General features: G+C 45.6%; 1 protein-coding gene across 1 annotated transcript in view; it reads left to right on the forward strand.

The window, feature by feature from the left end:
* LOC137543581 (membrane cofactor protein-like) overlaps window positions 1-25,048 on the forward strand; it is a 121,586-nt gene that overhangs the window by 11,893 nt on the left and 84,645 nt on the right. The window contains exons 3-8 of the mRNA XM_068264724.1: window positions 101-203; window positions 3,547-3,738; window positions 16,132-16,228; window positions 17,956-18,035; window positions 21,625-21,804; window positions 24,452-24,631. Of these exons, the coding sequence (XP_068120825.1) occupies window positions 134-203; window positions 3,547-3,738; window positions 16,132-16,228; window positions 17,956-18,035; window positions 21,625-21,804; window positions 24,452-24,631 (799 nt within the window). The 5' untranslated portion in view covers window positions 101-133. The remainder of the gene's footprint in view (window positions 1-100; window positions 204-3,546; window positions 3,739-16,131; window positions 16,229-17,955; window positions 18,036-21,624; window positions 21,805-24,451; window positions 24,632-25,048) is intronic.

A 25,048-nucleotide genomic window follows, 5' to 3' on the forward strand; every position in this document is an offset into this window, starting at 1 on the left:
TTATCTCCTTATGTCACATGTCGCTTTAGATTCACTGGACGTGCTTCTGTATATGTTTCTCTTTCATTACTTATTATTTTTTAATCTTGATCACTTGTAGGTTTGGGCACATTTCCAGCTTCAGACAACTTGAATGGAGAGAAAATGTATATCAGTTATACTGAGGATAGTCCTACTTCATATCATCATCTCCTCTGTCCACTGTGAGTTGTGAATTGTCTTTAATATGCAGGAATACCTGTGATTACTCTGGGGTTACCACATATGCCATTCAAAGTGACAATTAGTAAAGTACATTCAACTTACTGTATATATCTTCATGGAAAAGCTCCAAAGTGGGGGTGCTGGTAGGAGTGTCAGCTTATCCACCAGTGGGGTCCACCACAGGCCTTATGGAGAGCTGCGGTGGGGCATACAGTGAAAAATGGCGTGGGGAAAAAATGGCGCACGGAGCCGCCGATAAATCATTAAAAACGCTATTTATCGTTTTGATGGGGAATACATCAAAACGATAAATAGTGTTTTAATGATTTATCGTAATTAAAAATGTTATTTAATTGCTGGGCCAGTGGACACAATGTAGCTGCTGGGAGAGTCTGATTTTGATGGGACATGGTGGTAAATGAGCGCAGACAGGGCGGCCAGGCAGCATTTCCACAGCATACAATTGTCCCATCACTCACCGCTGCCGCACAGCACTGGGCTTCGGCTTCTGACACACATGAGAGGAGTGCAGCCAGGTACTGCACAGAGCGCTGGGGAAGCCGTGGCTGGAGAAGTGCAGCAGAACTGCACAGAAGAGGAGTAGTAACACGCCGCTGGAGGTCCAGTACACCGGGCTCCGGAGGAGAACGTCTTCCCAGCGCCCGCTGCCACCCAGACCAGAGGAGCATCCAGCGGGAGTGTAAGCACCGCACACAGCGCTGTGGAGGAGGCAGTCTGCAGGTAGGAGGGGAGCACAGTCCATGCCCACAGCGCCTGGAACAGGAAAAATGGATATTTTCTGGTGCACCATTGAAAAGCACCGTAAACGTAATTTACCGTTTTGAAGTGCCCTGCGCTATAATTTCCCCCCTGCACTTAAATAGAGGCTGTGCGCCACAATGTTGCACTTCAAAACGGTAAATTATGTTTACCGTGCTTTTTAATGGTGCGCCAGAAAGTTTCCGTTGCTGTGTGCGCCATTTTTTCCTGCTTCGGCGGTGGGCCCCCTGAGGTGCAGAGTGTGAGCCAAGTAGTACCTTTCCATGGGGTTGATTCAGTATAACAAATAGCGTTCCTTATCAGAGTTAACACGTCTTATCAGAGTAGCATAGTGAGCGCTAAGAACCTATGCTAATTGGCAATGACAAGAGCTCCACTTGTCCTGCCCTGAGCCCCTGCGGGTCCAATCACTTTAAAGGACATTATCCCCGCACTTTGGCCCAATAGGCTGCCCATCACTTGACAATATTGGGCCAATCAAAGTGAGGGGATAATGTATTTTAAAGTGATTGGACCCACAGGGGCTCAGGGCAGGACGAGTGGAGCTCTCATCATTGCCAATTAGCAGGCATAAGTTCGTAGTGCTCGCTATGCTACGCTGATAAGGCATGTTGATTCTGATAAGGTGTGCTAACTCCGATAAGGCGTGTTAACTCTAAGGCATGCTATTTGTTCTAGTGAATAAACCCCAGGATCCAGGGACAAGATCTATCAGCCTTTCTCTTCAGTGTCCTGGTCTCCATGGCACCAGCGGCGTCTCACCTTACCTCTCACCTGGAGAGGTAAGTTAACACTCTGCTCCTCTCACGCTCTGCTTGGGTAGCATCTGTGTACCTAATTACTTGGCAAGGGGGAGGTACCTCTGTCTTCCTGTACAGGTGGTAGGCTGTCACTGGCTACTTATACTGGGAGGCTACCTTTGACTACCAATACCGGGAGGAGGGGTGACCCCTCTGCCTACCTATTCAGGGGAGCGACTACTGACTACTTACATTGAGTAAGCATATTTAGCTGTCTATGCAGGAAGGCTACTACTACCTATACTGGGGGACACATTCACCTATCTATACATGGAGGCTACCACTGTCTACCTGTACTGGGATACACACAGGGAGGAGCTACTATACCGGGGAAAACACTTGTGGATACCTATTGGGGGGGCAGAAACCACCTGTGACCTATATTGTGACACCTCTGGAAGTTAGGAGGTGGGATTAGTCATGCTCTTTTTCATTAAAAAAAAGTGTCTGCTTATCTGCAGGTTGTCTTATCTGCAAGTATGTATGGTATAACATAAATAATAAAAAATAGCTTTACCACGATGCCAGGCCCCCTGATGTGCTTGTGGTGCTCCATATAGAACCAACAGGATTGAGAGTAGGTTCACACTAAGTCCAGAAACGTATCCGTGGCTCCGTTTTTTTAAAACCTGATGAAAACCAGACCTACGGATAGCAAGGTTAAAAATAGCAGCAGTCTTGATCCAAACACAAAACGGATCAGTCTGCTTTTGCGGGGACCTGTTTTCAAAACCTGAACGGAAGGACCGGATCTGCTGTATTTTCACGCAATGGATCTGGATCCTGATACATGGAGGGGTAGTGCAGGGGAATAGGAAAACAGATCCCCTTCTACACAGTTTTGGACACAGAAATGGATCTGTTTCTGTGTCACAGCCTGTGGGTGGTGAGGGAGCCACCATGCTGGAGGGGGTAGCAGCCAGGACGGGGGTGACAGCAGTTGGCGGGGAGGGTGGTCGTCCCCCTCCCTCACCTGGGTCCCCTGTCCCAGCTCCTCCTCCAGCTACTTTGGCAAAATTGGTTAAAATGTAAAGTATACAGCGAGCGGGGAGCTTACCATCTCTCTACTTCCTCCGCTCGCCGCGTCACCACATGCAATGCCGCCATCCAAAGTATAGAGGGTGGCATTGCAGGCAGTGAGGGAAGGAAGTAAAGGGATGGTAAGCTCCCCGCTTGCTGTATACTTTACATTTTAACCAATTTTGCACAAATAGCTGGAGGGGAGCCAGAACTCAGGTGGGGGGAGGAGATGACCCCACCAACCTCTGCCACTATCCCCTCATGGCGGCTGCCTCTCCCCCCATGGCTGGGCATACGTTTCCACGGACTGGAAACGTATGCTGGAAAAACGGGGGGGGAGAAAAAAAAGCTTAGAAATACGGATCCGTTTAAAACTGATCCGATCTGCAACGGCCTGGGTGGACCAGGCCTTAGTGAATAAGACGAGTGCTTGGTCAGGTATGCCCATCTAAAGGGATGCAGGGCTGTGCACGTGTGGACAGTAGAGGGAGCCGGCTGTTTGAGCAGGCTCCCGGAAGAGCCAGTGTCATCACAGGAATGCTCCCGAGGTAAGTTTGTGATGGCTACATTTGGTTATCTGGCAGTGTACACATTCCAGGCTCCAGCAGTACCCTTGGGACACAATGATGCTCCAGGCAATGGCCTGCAGTGTCTGTTGTGAGAGATGGCCCTGGGTATCCTGATAGTTAAGCAGTTCTAAGGTATATTTTGATGTGGTGTGTTTTTTTTTTTTTTTTGACAGGTGATTGTGGACCTCCACCTGACATACCTAACAGTAGGTTAAAGAATGAGTTTCAAGGCCAAACATCATTTTCTCCAGGCTCCTCTGTGCAGTATGAATGTCATCCTGGATATACTACTATTTTTGGCAAGAAAAATGTTGTAATTTGCATGAGCGACTCAAGATGGTCTCCAAGTGAAGAATTCTGCACATGTAAGACATGACTTATATTGCTTTTTTATTTTGAATTTCAGCTTGTATTAAAACTGAACTCTGGGAAAAGATTAATTGGTCTACCCGAATACAAACATTTCACAGGGCAGCTGAACCTGCCATATATTTAGCACAGCTGGATTCATAATTTTCCTTTCCCAACAGATGCGCTAGACCAACTCTCATTATTTGTGTGTTTACATACAATACAATAATGTGTAAAGTGCTTTTCTCCCATAGGACTCTAACGCATAGATATGTCTCAGATCAATGCAGGGTTGCAGGCTAAAATGTTACCAGGGAAATACAGGTAGTTCCTGGTTTACGTACGCCCGACTTAGGAACGACCCGCTGATACCATAGCTCCGCCCCATCGCAATGACGTCACGCTGCCGGGGACTACCTTTTCTTCACTGTTTTTTAATGCAGAGCAAGCCACAGCGGATGGTATGTAGAGCACATCTCACCTGATCCTCGGCGGTAGAAGGTCCCATCGAGGTCCCCGGAAGCTGCGCAGCCTGTCCTCTCGCTCCGTCCACTGTTCCCGGTGTTGGCTTCTTATGCGTCGCATAATGACACAATCAGGAAGAGCCCCCTAGTGGCGGCGCTTCCTATTTGTGTCATGCGACGCATGTGAAGCCGCCGGGGGACAGTGGACGGAGTGAGAGGACTGGCTGCGCATCTTCCGGGGACCATGATGGGACCTTCTACCGCCGAGGATCAGGTGAGATGTGCTCTACCATCCGCTGCGGCTTGCTCTGCATTAAAAACGGGGGTCCTGACTTAAGGACAGATTCAGGTTACACGACAGTCCCTAAATTATTCGTTAACTGAGGACTACCTGTAGTCAGGTATTCATAAATGTCAGGCTAAACAGGTGGCTTTTCAGTTTGAACTTAAAGGGACCCTGAGCAGTGGGCTAAAATTAACATTGGTACTTACCTTGGGCTTCCTCCAGCCCACCGTAGGCTATGAGATCCCTTGGCGTCTTCCTGGCTCCATTCTGGGTTCTGTTGGCAGCTCCGTTACCGGCGACACTCCGGCTGAGTGTCGGCCCAACACTTCCTGAACCTTAATGCTCCGCGTCATCACACTGGCCGCTATGCGTCATCATGGCGGCCGGTGTATCAGTCCTGCACATGTGTGGTTCATAGTTAGAAAACCGTGCATGCTTAGGACTGTCATGACGGCCGCCGTGATGATGCGTAGTGGCTGGTGTGATGACGCGGAGCATCGCGGTTCAGGAAGTGCTGGGCTGACACTCAGCCAGAGTGTCGCCAGTAACAGAGCCGCCAGCGGGACCCAAAATGGAGCCAGAAGGAAGTTGGGGATCTCGCAGCCTACGGTGGCCTGGAGGAAGCCCCAGGTAAGTACCAATTTTAATTTTATCACACTGCTCAGGGTCAATGCTTCCAAGGGGATGGAGAGGTCTTGATTGGGCGTGGCAGGGAGTTCCAAAGTCTAGTGGCAGCAAAAGGCTCGGTCTCCAAAGGTTTTGAGGTGAACTCTGGGGGTGACCAAGTTATAAGATCCTTTTGATCTAGATTGTGGAGAGTGTGATGCAGTTGCAACAGGTCCTTCAGGTATCCATGGCCCAGATTGTGCAAGGATTTGAATGTCAATAAGGTAATCTTGAACCGAATTCTCCTATTTAACGGTAGTGGAGTGAGCAAAGGGTTGGTGTTATGTGGCAATGGTGGGGTTGGCTGGTTAACTGTCTTGCAGAGTCATTCTGTATTAATTGCAGGCAGTGCAGGTCTTTGTTTGGAAGGCCTGTATAAAGAACAGTGCAATAGTCCAGCCGTGATGTGATGATGAAGGTATGAACTAGGGTTGGAAGATCCGCTGGAGGTATGATCTCCAATCACAAATCTATTGCCGAAAGTTGAAAATCCATAACAGGCAGCTGCTACACTGCTAACCTGGAATCTTGCCAATAGGTCAGCAATGCTGGATATCTGCTCATCTTGCTAGCTAATCACCCTCACAGAGTTCACTGGTGCAAGCAGCAGAGCAGTGTGCTGCTCTAGTGTGTGAAACCTACATTACCGACTCTCCTTAAAGGGTACCTTCGGGAGAGGGAAGCTAAATCCAAATAAGCTTAATTGGCAGGATCAAATACATTTTGCATTGCCAAAGCAAAACATTAGCATGGGGGGGGGGGGGTTGAGATATTATAGTGTTGGGTATAGAGCACAGTATAGGGGTATAAGGTCCATAGGGTGTCCTATAGAATATTGGTGATAGAATGGAGATTGAAGTATACAGTCCATAGGGGTGGTAAGGTTATAGGTGACAGTATAGGGGGTGAAGTATACAGTCCATATGGGTGAGGAGGGTATGGGGGCAGTATAAGAGGTATACAGTCCATGGGGTATCATGTCTCTCCGTTTGTGGTAGACAGTGACATTGGGCCACTATTTGCACCCTTTTTTCTTCCCCAGTAGGATATAGAGTTTCCTCTCCTCATGTCACATTTGTCTTTTGTTTGATCTAATAACGTTGATCATCTGCTGAAAAAAAAAACAGTATTGACCACTGTTAATATTGAGGATTATTTGATAAAGACTTTTCTGAACTTTGGACTTCACAACTTCAAGCGATGCACGGTAATTCCAGAAAGACTGCTCAGCACCAGTTATTTTCTAATTTTTAATCCATGTGGGCTTTTGGGGTTGGCAGTGTGCATATTCTTACCTACTGGGGGCTGTTCTGTAGCGCCCCGCCCCCAATCTTCTCTGTCCTTGTGCTGCAGAACAAGAGGTTGAAATACCCTTGGTGATGATGATGATAATCTTAATGTTTGTATAGCACTTTCCTCCTGTTTGACTCAAAATTGGTCAAGAGCTGCAGCCACTGGGGTGCACTCAAGGGGCCACCCTGTAGTGTTAGGTAGTCTTGCCCAAGGACTTCTTACCGAATAGGTACTGACCCTAGCCAGGATTCAAACCCTGGTCCCCCATGTCAAAGGCAGAGTCCTTGATCAGTACACTATCAGTACCACAGTTGCTTGTTGCTGGCCATTGCAGTGCATGCTGAGAGATATAGTCTTTTCATGTGATTATATCTACCGGCCGGGAGATGTAATCACAGGAATGGACTATATCAACCATCATGCTCTGCGGTGGCCAGGGGAGCAGCACCACTGTTACATAGTTACATAGTTATTTTGGTTGAAAAAAGGCATACGTCCATCGAGTTCAACCAGTATAAAGTACAACACCAGCCTGCTCCCTCACATATCCCTGTTGATCCAGCGGAAGGCAAAAACCCTTACAAGGCACGGTCCAAATAGCCCCTAAAGGGAAAAATTCCTTCCCGACTCCAGATGGCAATCAGATAAAATCCCTGGATCAACATCATTAGGCATTACCTAGCAATTATAGCCATGGATGTCTTTCAACGCAAGGAAAGCATCTAAGCCCCCTTTAAATGCAGGTATAGAGTTTGCCATAACGACTTCCTGTGGCAATTTATTCCACATCTTAATCACTCTTACTGTAAAGAACCCTTTCCTAAATAAATGGCAAAAACGTTTTTCCTCCATGCGCAGATCATGTCCTCTAGTCCTTTGAGAAGGCCTAGGGATAAAAAGCTCATCCGCCAAGGTATTATATTGCCCTCTGATGTATTTATACATGTTAATTAGATCCCCTCTAAGGCGTCTTCTCTAGACTAAATAAACCCAGTTTATCTAACCTTTCTCGATAAGTGAGACCTTCCATCCCACGCATCAATTTTGTTGCTCGTCTCTGCACCTGCTCTAAAACTGCAATATCTTTTTTTGTAATGTGGTGCCCAGAACTGAATTCCATATTCCAGATGTGGCCTTACTAGAGAGTTAAACAGGGGCAATATTATGCTAGCATCTCGAGTTTTTATTTCCCTTTTAATGCATCCCAAAATTTTGTTAGCTTTAGCTGCAGCTGCTTGGCATTGAGTATGATTATTTAACTTGTTGTCAATGAGTACTCCTAAGTCCTTCTCCAAGTTTGATGTCCCCAACTGTATCTCATTTATTTTGTATGGTGCTAGACCATTAGTACGTCCAAAATGCATGACCTTACATTTGTCAACATTGAATTTCATCTGCCATGTATGTGCCCATATAGCCATCCTATCCAGATCCTGTTGCAATATGACACTATCTTCCTGAGAGTTGATGATTCTGCACAATTTTGTATCATCTGCAAAAATAGCAACATTGCTCACTACTGCATCTACTAGGTCATTATTAAATAAATTGAAGAGCACTGGACCCAGAACAGACCCCTGTGGGACCCCACTGCTAACAGTCTCCCATTTTGAGTACGATCCATTGACCACAACTCTGTTTTCTGTCCATTAGCCAGTTCCCTATCAATGAACACAGACTCTTCCCCAGTCCTTGCATCCTCAACTTTTGCACCAGACTTTTGTGGGGAACAGTGTCGAAGGCCTTTGCAAAGTCCAAGTATATCACATCTACAGCATTCCCAATATCCATATTAGCATTCACTACCTCATAAAAGCTGAGCATGTTAGTCAAACAGGACCTGTCTTTAGTAAACCCATGTTGATGCTGAGAAATAAGATTATTTTCTACTATGAAGTCATGTATAGTATCTCTTAGTAACCCCTCAAATAGTTTGCATACAACTGATGTTAAACTTACAGGTCTATAATTTCCTGGATCAGATTTTTTGCCCTTCTTAAATAATGGGAAAACGTGGGCTGTACGCCAATCCACTGGGACTCTGCCAGTTGCAAGAGAGTCACAAAAGATAAGATAAAGGGGTTTATCTATAACTGATCTTAATTCCCTTAGGACCCGAGGATGCATGCCATCCGGGCCAGGTGCCTTGTCTATTTTTAATTTATTTAGTCTTGCCTTCACTTCTTCCTGCGTTAAGTATTTCATATTACAGTTAGAAGATTGAGACTCTTCCGCCTCTGTAGTTTGCAACAGTGCTGTTTCTTTTGTGAAGACTTAATAACTCTGCCTTACCTTGGTCATCCACCATTGAGTTTCCACCCTCATCCTTTAGGAGTCCTATACAGTCAACCTTTCTTTTTTTAGAGTTAATGTACTTGTAAAACTTTTTTGGGTTAGATTTGATATCCTTAGCGATTTGTTTTTCAGCTTCGATCTTTGCCTGCCTAATTCTTTTTTACAATTTTGATTGCACTCCTTATAATTGCTTAGTGCAGCCTCGGTCCCCTCCTGTTTTAAGACCTTACTAGCCGACCCGCGGCGTAGCATACGCCGCATAAGAGGGTAGAGGGCAAGAAGGGGGTATTGGGCACAGCGGCGGGGAGGGGGGTCAGACCCCCCCTAAACTGGGTCCCCCATGTGTGCTCTACCTCCAGCTTAAGCTCAGCAGGAACCTCCCCCTCCTGCTTAAGCACAGTAGCAGCCGCCACTGTTAGTAAGAGGCAGCGGGCGGGGATGACTCACCTCTTCCGTGTTCCATCGTGCGTTCCACTGTCGTCACTTCCTGCAATGTCGCACAATGTATTGGTGTAATTTGCCTTTTTAAAGCAGAAGGGAATCTGCAATAATTCAGCTATAAGTGAACATTTGTGGTTACCCACAATGCACTGTTGCTAAATACTCAAATTACGCCTTTTCCCCCTTGGTAAGCCAAGCAAGCATCCAGAGCTGCTGGTGTATAGCAAGCATATAGCTTTACATTTTACACAGTCATACCAAACCCACATGTAGTAAGCCTGTTTCAGACTTTTGGTTCTCATCAGTACATGTCAGGGATTGATACAGCTGTATGAGATAGGGCTTGGACCAGTACAACAGAGTAACCAAGCAGCTCAGGGTGACCCAAACCACTCAGAATGTATAGGGGGATAAAAGGGACCAAAAAGACCTCCCACTAAGAAAATCAAAGCTTGGTGTAATTTGCCTTCCTAAAACAGAAGGAAATCTGCAATAATTCAGCTATAAGTGAACATTTGTGGTTACCCACAATGCACTGCTACTAAATATGCAAACAATTCCTTTTCACCCTTAGTAACCCTTAGTTGGTGTATAGCAAGACTATAGCTTTAAATTTTACACAGCCATATTAACCCCACTTGTGACAGCCTGTTTCAGACTTTTGGTCCTCATCTGTACATGGCAAGGATTGATATGGCTGTATGAGATAGGGCCTGGACCAGTACAACAGAGTAACCAAGCAGCTCAGGGTGACCCAAACCACTCGGCATGTATAGGTGGATAATAGTGTTGTCCGGATCATGAACGATTCGGATCTTTGATCCGAATCTCTTTTGTGAGTCGAATCATCCGGACCATCAAAATGAACAGATTCGGATCAAAAGGGGTGGAGCCAGGAGCGGCATGCCCCCCTCTTTCAGCGGGCACCGGGGTCCTGGAAGCAGAGTGGAGATGGATCGCTCAGTTGGAGGGGAGCCAGCCAGCCTTGCAGGGACAGGTAGTTGGGAGAGGGGACATGGGTGTCACTGCCAGATATGTGTGGAGCACACTACTGGCTGCAATGTGCTGCTGATTATAGGCTGTCTGTTGTAGTTGTGAACAAATGGGAAACTTTTGGCTGAGAAGCACAGCTCAGTAACTCTGCAGACAGCTTGGAACACAGGCACTGTGATTGCTGTGCAATATGATCCTCCTGCACTGCTCTAAACAGCTGCACTTATCTTCTCCCTTAATTTATGATGTGTTCCAGGTGAGAAAAGGGGAATGCTTTCTTTCAATGTGAGAGGTTTGCATTCAGAGTATACAGATGAACATATAGGTGAAATATATGTAAAGCATATGATTGCAATTGGGTATTGTGTGCAAAAAAACATTTCTGCTCTCTGCTCACCCCTCTTCGTTCACCTCCTCCCTTCTGTTCACTCCCTGCCCGTCTCTGTCCCCCATCCCCCCTTCTCTATCTGTCCACCCCTCTCCCCTTCTCTGTCCGTCCGTCCACCCTCCCCTTCTCTGTCTGTCCACTCCCCACCCCTTCTTTGTCTGTCCACCCCCCTCCCCTTCTTTGTCTGCCCACCCCCCTCCCCTTCTTTGTCTGTCCACTGCAGGGAAAGTCCTGTCCTGCTAGTCGTTTCACCCCCCCCCCCCCCCCCCCCGCCCCCAATGCTTCCCTAGTAAAATGATCCGAGATTTGGATCAAAGATCTTCTCAATGATCCGATTCAAATCATCCGAATCATTGAAAAGATCCGAACTTCGCATCTCTAGTGGATAAAAGGGACCAAAAAGACCTTCTACTAAAAATATCAAAGCTTGGTGTAATTTGCCTTCTTAAGGGCTGGTGCACACCAAGCGGCTTTTTCAGCGTTTCGGCTGCGGATCCGCTTGGTCAATGTATCTCAATGGGGTGGTTCACACCAGAGCGGGAGGCGTTTTGCAGAAACGCATACTCCCGGGGTGAGGCATTTTTTGGATTGTGGATGCGTTTCTGCCTCAATGTTAAGTATAGGAAAAACGCAAACCGCTCTTAAAAACGGCAGTTCAGAGCGGTTTTGCAGGCGTTTTTGTTACAGAAGCTGTTCAGTAACAGCTTTACTGTAACAATATATGAAATCTACTACACCAAAACCGCTTCACAAAACCGCAAAATGCTAGCTGAAACGCTACAGAAAAATAACAAAAAGCGTTTCAAAATCTGCTAGCGTTTTGCGGATCTGCTAGCGGGTTTTGGTGTGCACCAGGCCTTAAACAGAAGAAAATCTGCAATAATTCAGCTATAAGGGCTGGTGCACACCGAGCGGCTTTTTCAGCGTTTCTGCAGCCGCTTGCGGCTGCGGATCTGCTTGGTCAATGTATCTCAATGGGGTGGTTCACACCAGAGCGGGAGGCGTTTTGCAGAAACGCATACTCCCGGGGTGAGGCATTTTTTGGATTGTGGATGCGTTTCTGCCTCAATGTTAAAGGGACTCCGAGCAGTGCAGAAACTATGCAAAGATGCATATCATTTTAAAGCTCTCTTTCTCCTCTTTCCAATGATATATAAACCACCGCCCTACGCCTTTTAGTTTTCACTATTTTCGCGATCGCAATTGCCGCGACCGCGACTTCGATCACGAAAATAGAGAAAACTAAAAGGCGTAGGGTGACGATTTAGGTGTCACCAGTAAGAGGAGAAAGAGAGCTTTAAAATGATATCCATCTTTGCATAGTTACATTGTATTACACAGGGCGACTTTTTCTCAAAGTCAGCAGCTCCATTCAGCAGAAAAAGTCGCCCTGTGTAATACAATGTAACTATGGAAAGATGGATATCATTTTAAAGCTCTCTTTCTCCTCTTACTGGTGACACCTAAATCGTTGCCCTACGCCTTTTAGTTTTCTCTATTTTCGCGATCGAAGTAGCGGTCGCTGCGATTTCAATCGCGAAAATAGCGAAAACTAAAAGGCGTAGGGTGGTGGTTTATATATCATTGGAAAGAGGAGAAAGAGAGCTTTAAAATGATATGCATCTTTCCATAGTTTCTGCACTGCTCGGAGTCCCTTTAAGTAAAGGAAAAATGCAAACCGCTCTGAAAAACGGCAGTTCAGAGCGGTTTTGCAGGCGTTTTTGTTACAGTAGCTGTTCAGTAACAACTTTACTGTAACAATATCTGAAATCTACTACACCAAAAACGCTTCACAAAACCGCAAAATGCTAGGTGAAACGCTACAGAAAAATAAGACAAAGCGTTTCAAAATCTGCTAGCATTTTGTGGATCTGCTAGCAGTTTTTGGTGTGCACCAGGCCTAAGTGAACATTTGTGATTACCCACAACGCACCGCTACTAAATATGCAAATTATTCCTTTTTACCCTTAGTAAGCCAAGAAAGCCTATAGTTTTAAGTTTTACACAGTCATATCAGTCCCACATGTGACAGCCTGTTTCAGACATTTGGTCCTCATCAGTACATAGCAGGGATTGATACGGCTGTATGAGATAGGGCTTGGACCAGTACAACAGAGTAACCAAGCAGCTCAGGGTGACCCAAGCTACTAAGAATGTATAGGAGGATAAAATAGACCAAAAAGCCCTCCTACTAAAAAAAAAAATCAAATCTTGGTGTAATTTTCCTTCTTAAAACAGAAGCAAATCTGCAATAATTCAGCTATAAGTGAACATTTGTGGTTACCCACAATGCACTGCTACTGAATATGCAAATTATCCCTTTTTTGCCCTTGGTTTGATAGGACACTACTTCTTCTTCTTGCTTGGACCGGCCCTGGGGGCAGGGCGCTACTTCTTCTTCTTGTTTGAAGGTTGAGGCACTTACTCTATTATATATATAGATAGGCATTCTTTTTCCTCTTCATTTTATCTTTAACCTTTCTATTCATCCATAGAGGCCTTTTTTTATTCCTAGACATTTTGTTTCCATATGGGATATACATACTACAGTATTGATTGAGTATAAGTTTAAAAGCTTGCCATTTCCCTTCAGTGTCTTCCCCTTGTAGTACATTATCCCAGTTCACCAAACTTAGTGCCTGCCTAATTTGAGTGAACTTTGCTTTTCTAAAATTCATAGTTTTAGTGGTCCCGCTGCCCCGTGGCCTATCAGTCACCAAATCAAACGTTATCATGTTGTGATCACTATTTCCCAAATGTTCTTGAACCTGCACATTTGATACATTATCTGGTCTATTAGAAATGATCAGATCCAGTAACGCATTCCCCCTAGTTGGTTCAGTTACCATTTGAGTCAAGTAATTGTCCTGTAGTGCTGCCAGAAATCTGCTGCTTTTACCAGAATGGGTAGCCTCAATACTCCAGTCAATGTCTGGAAAGTTGAAGTCGCCCATAATTATGACCTCATTTTTACCTGCAGCTTTTTCAATCTGCTGTAGTAATCGCAGTTCTGCAGCTTCATTAATAAGAGGTGGCCTGTAGCATACCCCAATAAGCAATTGGCAACTTTTATTTCCATTATGAATATTTACCCAAACGGACTCCACATCTTCGCAATCTTCCTCCATCTCATCGTTGAGGACAGCTGTAAGAGAATTCTTAACAAAGAGACAAACCCCTCCACCTTTTTTCCCTGTTCTATCCCTCCTAAACACATTGTATCCTTTTAAATTCGCTATCCAGTCATGGCTTTCATCCATCCATGTCTCGGTTATTCCCACAATGTCATAGCCTTTGTCATTCAGAATGAACTCTAGTTCGTCTATTTTATTTGCAAGGCTCCGAGCATTGGTTACCATGCACTTTATATTTTTACCACCACATTTACCAATTTTGTTTACATGAAATGGGCTACTTGAATTTTTACCAACCTCCTTAATCTTTACACTGTCCCCACCCCCCTCTCCACCCTCCATAATGATAGGTTCCCACTGTCTTTTTACCTCATCTTGTCTACGTATTGAGACTTTATCCTCCCGCCTCCCCCCAGATCCTAGTGGGTTCTTCGACCTGGTTTTTTTTTTTGTGGCACAGGGATAGAGAAGATGGAGGCCCTCATATAGACCGGGGGCTATGGATCTACCCTCAGTAGGTATGTACATGCATGCTGCCCACCCCAAAAGCCCACAGCATTTATGGGAAGGGTATAGATTTATATATTTGTACAGGGAGTTTTATATATTTACTAGCTGTGCGGTCTTTGACATCAGTAATTTTCATTGAAATGAAGCAAATCTGATTGGGTGTGGCTCCGCCCCCTTTTCTGAATTTGAACCCCAGTCACCCAATGACCAACTGTACCAGGTTTGAGGCTTGTGCCATTAAAAGTGCAAGAATGACAGCAATTACATATTCCCCTTGAAAATCAATAGGTGAATTTTGATTGGCTTTTGTAGGCTCCTCCCACCTTTCTGAATATTAATCCCAGTCACCGTCACAGTGACCAACTGTGCAAAGTTTGAGAACCATACCATAAACAGTGTAAGAATGGCTGCAGTTTAGATTTTCCCAGTGAAATTTTTATTTGTCTCCACCCACTGATGACCCAGCGTTGCCCGGGTATGTATTTGGCTGGTGTTGGCTGTGCCCACTTTTTATAACCCTCACACACCATTACTCAATGTCCAAGTTTGTGAGCTTTACGGTCTGTGGCATCGATAATGTGCATTGAAATGAAACAAATCTAAGTGGCTGTTTGTGACTTCATCCCCTTTTCTGAATATTAATCTCAGTCACCCAGTGCCCAACTGGGCAAAGTTTGAGAACCCTACCATTAATAGTGTAAGAATGGCTGCAGTGGGGGATCCCCCCGGCCACATGACCCCACACACTCCCTGAACCCCCTGCACGATACAGCAGAGACATGCAGTGCCTAGACAAGTCTCAGTGCAGAGCCACCACCAGGGTCATCTGGCTGGGGATGCAGATTGCAGCAGCTCCCCTTCCATGCCCAGCACCCGGAGAGAAAGAGGGCACGTGCGGCAAATAAAGCAAAATAGTGGTCTAACTCAAATTTCCACCCGGGCACCTAAAGATCACCATTTTGTTTTGGTGCCTATGGCGGTGCCCATTTAGTCCACTTGCCACATGCGCCTTTTTTCCGGTTTCTGCAGCCAGGTGCTCAGATTCCTTTATATAAGAATTTTTGAAGAGTTTTGTCTAGCTAGTAGCTACAACACTTGCTTGACAAACCAACAGATAGTGCTACAATTATTTGTTTTATCTTATAGTTTCCACCTATTGTCTCCCACCCAGGACACAGAGGCGTAACTCCAGGGGTGATCGCAGGGGAGCCCCAACTACTAACCTTCCCTTCCATTGATACAGAAGACTATGCTTCAGATCAGGGTTTTTGTGGCTACACTTGTTATGGGTGTGAAGATTATGATGGCCACACTTGCGTTATGACCCTTGACAGATCGGCTTCCAGGCTGTGAAGGCAAGGGGTGTGAACATGGGGGGGGCATCAGTTTCACAGGGGGGGGGGGGGCATGAATTGCAAGTATGCCACTGCTGCCACCCAAAGGTGGGAGCCAATCTTCCCAGCAGGATCACAGGCGCACGCTAACACTGGTTTTAACCTACCCCCAACTTCACTTTTTTGGGGGGTCTACATTAATTTTCTTAGGCTATATTAATGTATGCGACAGGTTATTTCACACCCCTCTATTAGCAGCAAACTCAAAGGCAGGGTCAGGCCGATACAAAGGCGAGAGAGGCTTCAGCCACAGGACGCAGTGTAGGAGGGGGCGCACAACTCAGCTATCATACTCCAACTGTGTTTGAAGCAGAGAGAAATAAGAAAAGGGGATTCATGGCAGTGACTGCCAGCCAGATAACTATAGATTAAGGTGTTGGGGCCCTGGGGCACCTCTTACTCTAATAGCAATCAGTGTGTGACGGCTGGGGTGGGAGGGATGGAGGGGCGCACTTTGGTGTCTTAGCCTTGGGTGCTGGTGGACCTTGTTCCGGCTCTGCCCAGAGGCCTTAAATGATGGGTGTTATTTTGTTTTATTCACAGTAAAACGATGTCCGCATCCTGGAGATATAGAAAATGGATATTTTGAAGCAGAGTCCTTTTTCTTTGGCTCAAGGGCGACTTACTTCTGTAATGAAGGGTAAGTTTAAACTGTAGGATTACAAATAAAATGATGGATTATACGCATAACACGAGAGAGGGTCAGTTGCAAAAATGCAGTGTTAACCCTAAAATACTGGTCACGTTAGTGTTCCAAAACAAGTGATCCTTATTCATTGTTGTCCCTGGAAGCTAGCCACACCTCCAGATCCGCTGGAATGCAATGTGTCAGCTTGTTAATTACAGAGCCACAGGCGTAGCAATGGGGATAGCAGCCATAGTGCTGCTATGGGGCCCTGTGGCAGCCCTACGTCACAGGGGGCCCGCAGCTGCCTGAGAGGATTTTTTTTTTTAATAAACTGCCGGCCCTGGCCCGCCCCCTCCTCCCTCACCTCGGCGGGCCCCCCTCCTTTTATGAGCGGCGGGAGGTGCGGCATATACAGCAGGCTCTGGCGGGGTAATCGGGCGCTAGAGGTCCAGCTGCCTCCGGGCTACGCGGTCTCCTCTGTATGCCACGCGCACTGCTCCCTCGTTTATTGCGCGCGGCATACAGAGGAGACACCATAGCCTGGGGGCAGCTGAACCTCTAGCAGCTGATTACCCCGTCGGAGCCTGCTGAATATGCCGCACCTCCCGCCGCTCGTAAAAGTAGGGGGGACCCCAGGTGAGGCGGGGGGGGGGAGAGGAGTCTGTCCCCTACCCCACTAAACCACCCACCCAATCACCCACCCGCCCAGCTGCCTAATTACCCACCCACCTACCTATTACCCACCTAATTACCCACCCACCAGCTGCCTAACCGCCCTCCCTCCCACCCGGCTGCCTAACCGCCCTCCCTCCCACCAGGCTGCCTAACCGCCCACCCTCCCACCCGACTGCCTACCTGCCTACCCACCCAGCCGCCTAACCACCCACCCATCCAGCTCCCTAATCACCCTCCCAGCTGCCTAATCACTCACCCACCCACCCGGCTGCCTAACCAACCAACCAACCAACCACCCACCTGCCTACCCACCCGGCTACCTATCTGCCTACCCTGCCACCCAGCTACCTATCTGCCTACCCTCCCCCCCAGCTACTTAACTGCCTACCCAGTGCCGTGCCTGCAACCCAAATAGCGTGCCAGCCTGCCCAACCACCCTCCCTCCAGGTAATTAATGTTAGCCCACTATAGACCTGGCTACATATACTGCATTTTGTGGGGAAATCTGGCGACAATCTGATTGCATTTTGTTGGGGAAATTTGGCGACAATCTGATTGCATTTTGTCGGACAATCTGGCGATAATCTGGTTGCATTATTTTGGGAAATCTGCTGCCAATCTGGTTGCATTTTGTGGGGAAATCTGATTTCCCCACAAAATGTTTTGGTGGGAGGTCTGTGGGATTGGAAGGGGGGGGGGGGCATAATTTTTTTTTTTTGCTATGGGGCCCACTCATTTCTAGCTACGCCCCTGAAGAGCCACAATAATTGTTTCGGATTGATTTTCATCTGTGCATGGCATGGATTAATGCGGCTCCATGGGGTAGGCCTCAAAACACCCAAAGTCTCTAATCATGGCAGTGCGATACATCACACTGATCTGATTGACATAATTATGCAAGGTGCAAGGTGGCGGCTAGCTGAATGCAACCAAGAGGGCAATTATGACTTTCACACATAAGACATTACTTAGAGCTGAAGACAGGTAATAAAACTGTTAAACCGACGTTATGCCAGGCTGTAGAGCCACATTAACATTAGTTCTGTTTGTTCTCATTTATCCAGGTATAGAATGCAGTCAAAAAGGAATTACAGAGACTGTCTAGCAGATGGAACATGGAGTAACTCCCGTCCTGTCTGTGAAGGTAAAAAAAAAGTGTGTAAATACTGTGAAAACTATGGCTATCATTCATGTCACGTGACACGGCCAGCTGGTCACTGACCTCATCACGCTGTGATTTGTACATTTAGTTTGTCAGGACAAAATTGAGCGCGATTGTATACTGGCATGTATGGTTTAGTGTGAATGGTCAGCTGACTGTTTCCATAATTTTTTCTATTGTCCTTTCTGGTAGAGGCAGAGCTTTTTGCAGTAGCTCTGCCTCTACTCGCGTCAATCTCCGGATTTCCGCCTCCTCCAGCCCCTCTCAGCCTTCTTTCACTGAGCGGGGCGGGGAGAGGTGGAGATTGATTGGACTGGATGCAGAGTTACAGCACAAAGCTCTGCCTCCCCAGGCAGCAAAATCCACGACCTGGAAAGTTGTGGATTTTTGCCCTGGGATTTGGGGGTTTTAATTGAGAGTTCAGCCCATGGGCGTAACAATAGGGGCTGCAGCCCATGCGCCCGCAGAGGGCCATTTTGGGGGGGCTGGAGGGGTTGCAGCATGAGGGGAAAGCTATGGCCACACCTCGGGCTCTCCCCTCCAGCTTCAATAACCATACATGGGCAGCAGCAGCTACATACCTTCTGTGCGCTCCAGCGTGGACGCTTCTCTCTCGCTGGAGCGCACAGAAGGTATGTAGCTGCCCGCCGCTGCACACGTATGGTTATTGAAGCTGGAGGGGAGCACAGAGGGGAGAGCCCGAGGTGAGGGAGGACCGCCCCCCCTTCGCCGAGTGTGGCCATAGCTTTCCCCTAGCCACACAGGGGGAAGACAGCTCAGCCAGACCCAGCAGGGATCAGGCTTCCTGACCCCCTCAAACGCGCCCCCCCTTCTGCAAAAATGCCTGGTCCTGAAGGTGGGTTAGGCGGCTGATCCCGAAAGGGTTTAATAGATCATCACATACACCGATGCAGCTGAAGATATTGGTTGCAGGTTCACTGTAGATCAGATGCAAAGATGAAGGATTATCACATACCCGTGAGTAGAAAAGGATGATCAGGGACTTAAGATTAATTAAGGGTGCAGGTGAAAGTGTTGTTGTCATAAATTGAATTCTGGTAAATTTGATTGTTCCAACCTTAGACATACATATCTTTCAGAGGGCAGCTTTCTATCTCTATCTCTCACTCGATAGATCGATATATATCTATCTCTATAGACACACCTTCTCATTCAGCGTTTTCTTTATTTTCATGACTATGAGCATTGTAGATTCACACTGAAGGCATCCAAACTATGAATTAACATATGTGGAAGTGTAGTACATAAACAGTGTGCAACAACTGAAAATGTCATATTCTAGGTTCTTCAAAGTAGCTACCTTTTTGCTTTGATTACTGCTTTGCACACTCTTGGCATTCTCTTGATGAGCTTCAAGAGGTAGTCACCTGAAATGGTTTTCACTTCACAGGTGTGCCCTGTCAGGTTTTATAAGTGGGATTTCTTGCCTTATAAATGGGGTTGGGACCATCAGTTGCGTTGTAGAGAAGTCAGGTGGATACACAGCTGATAGTCCTCCTGAATAGACTGTTAGAAATCGTATTATGGCAAGAAAAAAGCAGCTAAGTAAAGAAAAACAAGTGGCCATCATTACTTTAAGAAATGACAGTCAGTCTGAAAAATTGGGAAAACTTTGAAAGTGTCCCCAAGTGCAGTCTTAAAAACCATCAAATGCTACAAAGAAACTGGCTCACATGCGGACTGCCCGAGGAAAGAAAGACCAAGAGTCACCTCTGCTGTGGAGGTCATCTGAGTCACCAGCCTCAGAAATCGCAGGTTAACAGCAGCTCAGATTAGAGACCAGGTCAATGCCACACAGAGTTCTAGCAGCAGACACCTCTCAAGAACTGTTCAGAGGAGACTGTGAATCAGGCCTTCATGGTAGAATATCTACTAGGAAACCACTGCTCAGGACAGGCAACAAGCAGAAGACACTTGTTTGGGCTAAAGAACACAAGGAATGGACATTAGACCAGTGGAAATCTGTGTATTGGTCTGATGAGTCCAAATTTTAGATCTTTGGTTCCAACCAGTGTGTCTTTGTGCTATGCAGAAAAGGTGAACGGATGGTCTCTACATGCCTGGTTCCCACCGTGAAGCATGGAGGAGGTATGATGGTTTGGGGGTGCTTTGCTGGTGACACTGTTGGGGATTTATTCAAAATTGAAGACATACTGAACCAGCATGGCTACCACAGCATCTTTCAGCGGCATGCTATTCCATCCGGTATGCGTTTAGTTGGACCCAGGGATGGTCGTAGTTAGCCAACTTTGCTACGCTGGAACTACGTGTAGTTTTACACAATTACACTTCACCAAACTACGGCTTCGAAATCAAATATTCGCTTTGTATGCATTTCATAGACTACGCGTTAAAATACGCAATTACGCGTAGTGTATGCGGACGCTTATGCCATTATGCGGAAAATGTATGCATTCATTTCTCTGCAAATTCTTGTACCAGGACCTCTTCTATGCGTACATCCAATGCGTAATTTTGTAAGCATACAATCGTACGCAGAAAAATAGACGCAAATAACTCATTCGTAGTTCACAATACACTTGTGAACTACACGTAGGGGGCATAAACTACGCGTAACGGTACTTCGCTACGCATAAAATCGTAAGCGTAGTTTTAAAACTTCGCCTACGAACTAAGATGCGAACTACGATGCGTAAATTTGCACTGGCGTCGTTTCTGCTCATCCCTGGTTGGACCATCATTTAGTTTTCAACAGGACAATGACCCCAAACACACCTCCAGGCTGTGTAAGGGCTATTTGACCTGGAAGGAGAGTGGTGCGGTGCTGTGTCAGATGACCTGGCCTCCAGTCACCAGACCTGAACCCAATCGAGATGGTTTGGGGTGAGCTGGACCGCAGAGTGAAGGCAAAAGGGCCAACAAGTGCTAAGCATCTCTGGGAACTCCTTCAAGACTGTTGGAAGACCATTTCAGGTGACTACCTTTTGAAGCTCATCAAGAGAATGCCAAGAGTGTGCAAAGTAGTAATCAAAGCAAAAGGTGGCTACTTTGAAGAACCTAGAATGACATATTTTCAGTTGTTTCACACTTTTTGTTTATGTACTATACTTCCACATGTGTTAATTCATAGATTGGATGCCTTCAGTGTAAATCTACAATGCTCATGGTCATGAAAATAAAGAAAACTCTTTGAATGAGCTGTGTCCAAACTTTTGGTCTGTACTGTATATATAGGGCTGGATTTACCATAAGGCACCCAAACTAGCGACCTACTAGTTCATGACCCCAACCCGCGTGTGCACACACGTTGGTGACCTCACGTGCACACACAAGCAGGCTTTTTATCTAATTTATATCTTATACACTAAAACCTAACTGTCCCTGTGTCATCCTCCTGTCTGTGTCCATTTTGTTTGCCTGCTGCGCGTGTGTGGCTGACAGGAGGACGGAGGCGGGAGGCCGTAGGTGAGCATGGCCGTGGCCTATCGCTCCTAGGCCTAGTGTATGTGTGTGTGTGTGTATATATAGATGTAAAATATCTGCATGTCCTTTACCTTTGCTAACTATACAATGTAATGTTCTTGTTCAGTTGCTGTATGTCCACCTCCTCCAACAATCCCAGGTGGGTCTTTCAGTCCCTGGAAAAGTGAGTACCAGTACCGGGATTCTGTGACGTATATGTGCAATGATCGCAATGCTGTGATGGAACATGACTCTTTGTTCTGTACGAAGAATGGAGACTGGAGTAATACCGAGCCTCGCTGTACAGGTGCAATGCTTTTTTATTTTTATTTTATAGACACACGTGTTTTTGTTTGACTGTGGTAACAAAAACATAAGTAAATGAGAAGTTTCATCTTTATTAACCTGAGCTGAAATAATTAGAGAAGTAGAGTTTTCTGGAATGCAACTACCAGCAGTAACTCTCAACCAACCTACCCCAAGGCTAATATACTTCCAATTACTGTATGTTAACATTTAATAGTTATTGGTATGTATATAGAGTGGGGTATAGCACTGTATTTGCTAGGTCTATTCTTAACATTGAGTCTCAAGCAACCATAAAGCACACTTATCCATCATCAGCTGATACCCCTGGGTTGTACTCTGCTGTATCTTGCAAATGCCTGTTAGAAGTCTGGCTGTGGTGGTCTACTGTCTCTCAGGACTTTGTGCTTTCATTTACGTATGATATGACATAGGCCAGACGGGCAATGGGGGGGTCAGGTAAGGCTGCGACAAGGTACGATGGTGCCCAAGGCAGAGTTACCCAAATGTGGCCTTCATCCCCCATTTTGATCTTGATTGCCACGACACTGTTGCCTAGCAATGTATCTGTACAGCACTGGGGTCCCCAAACTGTGCATCATAGCAATCGGATCCAATCGCTATCCGGCGTACAAGTTGGTGATAATAGTATGCCACATCCCAACTAGTGATGAAATATGGTATGTAGGGTATTGTTTTAACCAGGAAAAGACAAGTAATATATTTTGAGATGTTTTATAACTCTGGCAGTTGCCATGGTAAATTTGTATTTTCTGTACTTACACCTATTTTTCTCTATACAATGCCTATAGAATTAAATGAATCTTTATTGCCTAGGCATAGTGGGAAAAACAAATATTGCCCAAAGAAAGCCTAGATTGTCCTGAAAAAAGTACATATGTATCACTTTGATGGCATAAGTAATAAAAACGTTATTGCTGTATCAATAGTGACAGCTGAAATGCCAAAATTGTCAGGAATCTTAAAGGGAAAAACATTGGAATGCAAAGTAGTTAAATAAAAATAGTGCAATTGGGTGGCAAATGTTGTTGTTGAACAAGTCTGGTGTACACACCTCCTTAAAAATGCAAAGTCCTGAACAACTGCACTCCTGGCAAAGTAAACTGTTTCACAAAACACACCAGGACACAGTTGTTTAAAACCTGAGGTGTATCTGGATATATTGCATCTAATCTTGTTCTATCAAGGGTTTGTATGGTCATTGTAATGCAGCAGGATAAATGTTGGGGTGTAATATAGTGTGCTACTTGTTATCTTACATTGAGGCTAGGTTCACAGAGGGACATTGCAGAGCTGAAGTATAAGGTCTTATAACGTAGCTTACTGCACTGCAATGCTGATCCTATGGGACGTTCATAGAGCAACGTTAGCGTCACATTGTAGCGCTATGTTAACACACTGCAGGTATGGTAGCTCTATGGTAACACACGTTACCAGGTTCAGAAAAGCATACTTTCATTGCATCTATGATTTACTGTACCTACTGTATGCAACGGTAACGAGGCATTAATGTGCGTTACCAACTTTTTTGGATTGTGTTGTAGTGCTGCATTGCGACTTTTAACTTTGCATCACAACGCAATGTCCCGCTGTGAGCCTAGCCTCAACGTTTGGCCAGTGCTTTATGTATTAATTTCTCTCTCCCCCTGCCAAAAGCCATTTCTTTTTGGCTCGTATATCTACCTGAATAACCTGATCCAAGTGACAGAGGCGAAATGTTGCCAAATCAGGAAAAAAGGCAGCAGGAGCCCCTATCGAATAAAGGGCGCCACCATAGGTGCCTATTATAAAAGCCACAATTTGTGGCAAAGAAGGGACATTTGGGTGCCCAATGCCTGCTATTGGGCGATTCTGGAGCAATTAGTGGCAAAAGGGGGGTGTCAGGGTTAGGCGTCGGTAGAGGGAGGATTTAGGGTTAGGCATCGGTAGAGGGAGGACTTAGGGTTAGGCATCGGTAGACGGTGGTCTTAGAATTAGGCATCGGTAGAGGGAGGACTTAGGGTTAGGCATCGGTAGAGGGAGGTCTTAGGATTAGGCATCGGTAGAGGGAGGTCTTGGGGTTAGGCATTGGTAGAGGGAGGTTTTAGGATTAGGCGTCGGTAGAGGGAGATTTTAGGATTAGGCATTAGTAGAGGAGGCAGCTTAGGTATTGGTAGAGGTCTTAGGTCTTGGGGTTCGGCATCGGTTGAGGGAGGTCTTAGGGTTAGGCATCGGTAAAGGGAGGTTTTAGGGTTAAGCATCGGTAAGGGGGGGGGCTTAGGCATCAGTAGAGGGTGGTCTTATAGTTAATCATTGGTAGAGAGAGGTCTTAGGGTCAGGCATCGGTAGGGGGAGGGCTCTGTGAGAGTAGTGTAAGGTTAGGACATAGTGAAATATCGGTAAAGATTACAGATATTTTACTATTGGAATTTTACTGTTTTACATGTTTTTATATGTATGCTGATTTTGCTAGGGTTACTGGATGTTTCTCTCCAGAAGTGAAGCTTCGTAAATACTGTTCTTGTTTTTATTAATGGTCAGGTTATAATTGCAAACCAGAAAATATTTTATTTTCAGCATATAAATGTATTAATTTACATTTTTTTTCAGTGTTCAGCAGTGGTAATTGGTGTTTATATTTCTTATAGTTGTTGATTGTCCTTCACCAAATGTGCCAAACTCAAAAAAGCTTATGGGATTTAATGGTCCATACAGATTAAACTATATTGTGGAATTCGAATGTAACAAAGGATTTAAATTTGATGGATCCAAGACTATACAATGCACTATACAGAATACATGGGATCCTCCACCACCCAAATGTATAAGTAAGTATTCTACATGTTAGGTAGGGTAACTTATTCTAAAGGTGGCCACACACAAAACAATTGTTCAAAAATATTTTCAATTCAAGAACTGCAATCAATTTTTTTGACTGATTGCAACAATTCAAAAATCTGAGTAATGTACCACACACGTATGTGTGTGTTTTTTTTTTTTTTGTTTTTTTTTCTTCCCCAATTATGAAAAAAATTATTGAAAACTCAGAAAAAAACCTGCTTGGGTCTGTACAACAAGTAAGTGACAACCTGTCACACGCCATACAATTTTGAAAAACAGAGAAAAAAAAAACAGCACTCCCGATCTTCTTTTATCGAATAAAAATAGAAAACTAATTAAAAGAAAGCTTTCCATTTTCCGGTACAACCGACTAATTATCAAATTGATGTAAAATTGGATCTTTT

Source organism: Hyperolius riggenbachi, chromosome 1, assembly GCF_040937935.1.
Source record: "Hyperolius riggenbachi isolate aHypRig1 chromosome 1, aHypRig1.pri, whole genome shotgun sequence".
Lineage (NCBI taxonomy): Eukaryota > Metazoa > Chordata > Amphibia > Anura > Hyperoliidae > Hyperolius > Hyperolius riggenbachi.